Source organism: Lolium perenne, chromosome 1, assembly GCF_019359855.2.
Source record: "Lolium perenne isolate Kyuss_39 chromosome 1, Kyuss_2.0, whole genome shotgun sequence".
Classification (NCBI taxonomy): Eukaryota; Viridiplantae; Streptophyta; class Magnoliopsida; order Poales; family Poaceae; genus Lolium; species Lolium perenne.
The window spans coordinates 115,656,872-115,662,894 of record NC_067244.2 but is presented as its reverse complement, the minus strand read 5'-3'; the positions used below and the strand labels follow the sequence as shown (position 1 = coordinate 115,662,894).

General features: G+C 53.1%; 1 protein-coding gene across 1 annotated transcript; it reads left to right on the top strand.

Moving 5' to 3' along the window:
• The first annotated feature begins 2,089 nt into the window (after positions 1-2,089).
• Positions 2,090-5,535, top strand: LOC127332806 (uncharacterized). The gene is made up of 2 exons (XM_051359151.2): positions 2,090-4,961; positions 5,055-5,535. The coding sequence occupies exons 1-2, from the start codon at positions 2,090-2,092 to the stop codon at positions 5,441-5,443; spliced, it is 3,261 nt and encodes a 1,086-aa protein (XP_051215111.1). The 3' UTR covers positions 5,444-5,535.
• The last annotated feature ends 488 nt before the right edge of the window (positions 5,536-6,023 follow it).

Below are 6,023 nucleotides of genomic sequence, written 5' to 3'. Positions count from 1 at the left end.
CCGGTGCCAAGATGCTCGACAGCACGCTTCCGACGCCGCATCGCATCCGCCGGTCGCTTCTCCACCTCCGGGGACGAACCACTTGGTGATGAAGTAGCGCCAAGCTCCGGCGGTCGACACGAGAGAGAACCTCCACACAGGAGGTTGAAGTTGGGCCGCCATGTCGGCCAGGGATCACGGTGTCGAGAGACGCCTTGTGTGACGCTCGAAGGAGCCCTAGGAAAGCAGCTCCATAGCACCTCTCAGGCAACCGACGCTGCAGAAGGCGGAGAACAGAGACGTTGCGGCCACTTCCCTCCTCGCCTCCACGGCAGGCCAGGGAATATTGATCCGGAACTCCGCTCCATCTCTCGCAGCTCGGAAGAAGCCAGGGACCGCCATCCAGATCTAGAGCTCCTGCAAGCCTCAACTCCTCCTCGCCACCATGGCCAGCCAAGAGAGAGGCAGCAAGGAGCTGCACCGCATAGAACTTGCCCTCCCCCTCGCCACCATGGCCGGACAGGAGAGAAAAATCGCTGCAGGAGCATCTTGGATTGGCAGCGCCTGGAGCCACCACTTTATTGGGGAGGACGGCGTCGCTCTTCCTCCAGTTTTGCTCTAGCCACAGGAGCAGAAGCAGAGCAAGAAACAATCCTATAACCTTCTGGATCTAGCGACGGAGATCCAAGGCACGACCTCCACTACTAAGCAAAGCAAACGACGGCATAGAGCCAAAAAACAAGAAAACCTAAAGATCTACTCCTAAACTACACCGGCGCCTAACCTAGGCCAGCTCCGGCCGGCTATTCCGGTGGAGGCGGCCCGACCAAAGGAAGAAGAGAACCAAGAAACACAGTAGATGGCTTAGAGCAGAGAGGGAGGGAATGTTTTTACTACTGCGAGACGATACTATTGGGTTTGAACTATATCCTCCTTTTAGGGTAAATAAAAGAGTACTAACGCGAAAATGCAATTGAACCAGTGCTGCCAATGGACCAAATTCGTTCTGAAACGATTGGGATTGTGCTTGCTAAACCGTCTGGGATGAATATTTTTGTTAAACCGATCTTGAATCGCCACCAAACCCGTGGTACGTTGAAAGTCGTGGTAAGGAAGAGTGCGGTCAGATGCGACTACGCAAGCAAACGCGGTTTGCAGATATATAAATTGCGGAACGTCGCAGTGCAGTGCAGTGCAGTGCAAGCCAGCATCGGTCGCTAGAATAATACTATGTATAAGCTGACCTTTGTACACATATCACATAAATACCACAAGAATAAACAGTCGGACCTACTGTGGTGTTTTGTTTATTATACATTGCGCAACTGTCAGTACATTAAGCCACGGCTGGTGTGTTTAAGGACATAATAAAGTTACTAATTAAGCAATCGAACAGCTGGCTTAGTCCATTTAAGCATAAAAATACTCCACTTGTTCCTGAAATGAAATTTATTGGCGATGGCTAAAAAAACATGGTATTAGGAGACAAAATTTGTAGGAAAGATTTCAAATCAACAATGTAAAATCTATAGTTTAGAATCGTCATAAAATATATTCTCGTATTATATGCATTTGATGATTGAATAGTAGCCGAGAACCAACACATGGTTGGATGGTTAGGAGAGTAATGGCACATCCAGTTTAAACTTCATGTTTAACAGTTTAGTGTCTCATGAAAAGCAGGATATTCTTTTAGTGGGAGGGGATATTTTCGTTGCAGTGAGGGGTCTATGGTGACTTCATTAATCTTAAAATCCGATGGATCATTTTTTAGACTCGAAGGTGCTCATAAGGGTAGTTTTGCATGGGTTTATAGAGATTGTGTACTGTGTTTGGAAAAAAAAATAGTAGCTTCCGCTCCGACATGGTAGCACCCACTGGGTGTCTTCTCCTCAATCTATGCTGTTTTAAAACTATGGTTTATGGAACAAATTACCTTTCATCAAGGAAATGAACAACCAAGCACAGGGAAACGAGAAAACTTCTTGCGCTCCAACTCAGATCTCTCCCAAGTCTTGCTTGCGAGGCCGTTTAATACCCAATGGATCAGTACGTGCGGTCCATGTCCTGATCCGAGTTCCCGGCTGCAGATTGTGCGGAGGGTTTAGAGATGAAGCACCGCCATGAGCCGGAGGAAGCAACAACGTCCCTGCCGACCCTGTGGCGCGCGCTTCCTCTCTTCCTGCTCCTGTCCCTGTCGTCCTCGCAGCTGCATGGCGTGAGTTCGGCGCCGGGAGAAGCGGAGGCCCTAGTTGGGTGGAAGGATAGCCTGACGCTCCCCTGGGTGGGCGCTCTCGCCTCCTGGGACCCCAAGGCCGCCGCTAACTCCACCGTTGCGGCGTGCGGGTGGGACGGCGTATCCTGCGACGCCACCGGCCGCGTCGTGGGCATCGACGTGGCCGGCGTCGGCCTCGCTGGCACGCTCGACGCCCTGGACCTCTCGTCGCTGCCCAGCCTCGGTGGCCTGAATCTCAGCTTCAACTCGCTGACAGGGTCCTTCCCGTCGAACGTATCCACGCCACTTCTCCGCATCACATCCGTTGACTTGTCCAACAACAACATATCTGGCCCAATCCCGACGGCTCTGCAGGCGTACATGCCGAACCTCGAGCACCTCAACATTTCTTCCAACCAGCTCACCGGCGATATACCGCCGTCCCTCGCAAACTTGACGAAACTTCAGAGCCTTGTTCTTGCCAAGAATCTTCTTTCCGGCGGCATACCACCTGAGCTCGGCTCCATCTCCAGGTTACGGGTGCTCGAGCTGCACAGCAACCCGCTGGGTGGCGCGATCCCCGTCTCTCTCGGCAAGCTCCGGTCGCTGGAGCGCATCAATGTCAGCATCGCTCTGTTGGAGTCCACCATTCCGCCTGAGCTCAGCCGCTGCACCAATCTCACCGTCGTCGGCCTCGCCGTTAACAAGCTCTCTGGGAATCTGCCAGTATCTTGGGCCAGGCTGAGGAGAGTGCGGGAATTCAACGTCTCCAAGAACATGCTCACGGGGGAGATCTTGCCGGACTATTTCAGGGCGTGGACCCGCCTTGCGGTGTTTCAGGCCGACAACAACCGTTTCACCGGCGGAATCCCCGCGGAGGTCAGTATGGCTTCGAGGCTGGAATTCCTGTCTTTGGCGACCAACAACCTCTCGGGCTCCATCCCGGCGATCATTGGAAGCCTGACGAACCTCTGGCTGCTGGACCTCGCCGAGAACCAATTTTCGGGCATTATACCACGGACCATCGGCAACCTCACGAGATTAAACACTCTTCGGCTGTACGACAACCAGCTCAATGGCCGGCTGCCGGTGGAGTTCGGGAACATGACGGCGCTGGAGAGGCTTTCCATAAGCACCAACATGCTCGACGGTGAGTTTCCGGCCGAGCTCGCCCGGCTGCCAAATCTGCTTGGCCTCGTCGCCTTTGATAACCTGTTCTCCGGAGGCATCCCGCCAGATTTTGGCGGGAACGGCTTGCTCTCCATTGTAAGCATGGCAAACAACAACTTCTCCGGCGAGCTGCCCCCGGGGCTGTGCAAGAGCGCCCCCAGGCTTCGGTACCTTGGCCTGGACAGCAACCAGTTCACCGGCGCTGTGCCTGCTTGCTACCGCAACTTCACCAAACTGGTACGCATCAGGCTGGCACATAACCGGCTTGCCGGTGATGTGTCGGAGATCTTCGGATCTCATCCTAGCCTGTCCTACGTTGACTTGTCCGGGAATTCGTTCGATGGCGAGCTCCCAGAGCACTGGGCTCAGCTCAGGAGCCTCTCATACCTGCACTTGGATAGCAACAAGATCAGCGGAACAATTCCTCCCAGTTATGGTACCATGGCTGCAATGAAAGGTCTGAGCCTGGCATCCAATCGGCTTGCTGGCACGATCCCGCTCGAGCTCGGTAAATTACCATTGCTCGAACTGAACCTGAGTCACAACAAGTTATCAGGACCAATTACTCCAACATTGGCGAGTGTCACCACGATGGAAGTGCTGGACTTATCCGGGAATGAGCTCAACGGGGGTGTGCCAGTGGAGCTGACGAAATTGGAGCGCCTTATTTACCTAAACCTGAGCAGCAACGACCTGACAGGAGAGGTGCCGGCTCTGCTTGGCAAGATGAACTCACTGACCGACCTGGATCTTAGTGGCAACCCAGGCCTGTGCGGCGACATTGCTGGCCTAGACTCTTGTGGCTTGAATTCCACTAGCCTCGGAGTTGGCCCACGGCGATACAACACAAGACTAATCCTTGCTGTCGCTCTGTCTGTTGGTGCAGCAATGTTGGTCTGTACCTCTGTGGTTACTTGCTTACTGGTGGTCCGCAAGAAGAGGCGAACCGGCGAAGACACCACAGAGACAACAGCGAGCGGCAGCACAACGGCTCTGCAGGCATCCATATGGAGCAAGGAAGTGGAGTTCTCCTTCGGCGAAATCCTGGCCGCAACAGAGCACTTCAACGAGGCCTACTGCATCGGCAAGGGAAGCTTCGGGAGCGTGTATCGCGCGGAAGTCCTCGGTGGCCACGCCCTCGCCGTAAAAAAACTCGACGTGTCGGAAACAGGGGACGCTTGCTGGGGCATCAGCGAGAAGAGCTTCGACAACGAGGTGAGGGCCCTGACGCGTGTCCGGCACCGGAACATCGTCAAGCTCCACGGGTTCTGCGCCACAGGCGGGTTCATGTACCTGGTCTACGAGCACGTCAAAAGGGGCAGCCTCGGCAAAGTGCTGTACAGGGGCGGTGAACGCAGCGGACAGAGGTTCGACTGGCCGGCGCGGATGCGGGCGATCAGAGGCCTGGCACACGCGCTGGCCTACCTTCACCATGACTGCTCGCCGCCGATGATCCACCGTGACGTCTCAGTCAACAACGTCCTGCTGGACGCTGAGTATGAGACGCGGCTGTCGGACTTTGGCACGGCGAGGTTCCTCGGCCCCGGGCGCTCCAACTGCACCACTGTAGCCGGCTCCTACGGCTACATGGCACCAGGTACCTTACGACACACCATTGCAGTTTCCTACCTGGGAATTAGTCTGACATTGCTCGGCGCAAGCTCACATAGCCTAACATTTCTTGCCGCAGAGCTCGCCTACCTGAGGGTGACGACCAAATGTGACGTGTACAGTTTCGGCGTGATTGCCATGGAGATCCTGATTGGCAAGTTCCCAGGCGGGCTCATCAGCTCATTATACAGCATGGACGAGACGCAGGCCGACGTTGGCAAGTCATCAGCGCTCCTGCTGCTCAGGGACTTGTTGGACCACAGGCTGGAGGTTCCCGATGGGCAGCTGGCCGCGCAGGTGGTGTTCGCCTTCGTTGTGGCCCTGTCCTGCGTCCGCACGAACCCAGACACCCGGCCGACCATGCGAATCGTAGCACAGGAGCTCTCCGCTCGCCGGAGATCGGCCTTGGACAGGCCGTTTGACACGATCATGATCGGCGATCTCATCAGCTCACGGGTTGTTGGTTAGTACCATTTGTAATGTACAGGTTTGACATTTGGTGGTCCTTGTTCATTGGATAGGTTTGTACCGTGTGAACATTGGCTCTATGGTTGATTGTATACGAGGATTAGTCAGTTGCACAGTTTTCTTACTAAATGTGCAATTTGTTTCTGATAAACAAAAATGGTGTTGTTTTCCTACTTTTGCTAATTCTCAAGCATCTGGAAAATGTCTCCCATCTTGCTAATTCTCAATTTGCCATCTTGGTCAATTCTTGTTGTTTTCCTACTTTTGCTAATTCTCAAGCATCTGAAAATGTCTGCCACCTTGGTCAATTTGTGAAGCTGAAGTTATATATTTCCTTTTGGCCTCTATGTTTTGCTATAGCTATACTACACATTCTTTTCTAGCCTTATATATTTGCCCTACTTGTTGTTGACCTTATCACACATAGGAACTAAAAAATTACGTAAAATGTACTTGACAGATGTTAATGTGAAATTGTCTTAATTATAAATGTAATTTTCATATTGTGTTTGACAATTTCTCAGAGAAACTTCGTATTTCCAAGAATTTTGGGGCGAGGGGGAGCTCAGATAACTTGACA

What these genes read in the sequence shown, in the direction of transcription:
- LOC127332806 (XM_051359151.2), top strand. Translation starts at nt 2,090, where the DNA reads ATGAAGCACCGCCATGAGCCGGAGGAAGCAACAACGTCCCTGCCGACC. An exon ending in CTACGGCTACATGGCACCAG is followed by an intron (nt 4,962 to 5,054) that starts GTACCTTACGAC and finishes TTCTTGCCGCAG; the next exon opens with AGCTCGCCTACCTGAGGGTG.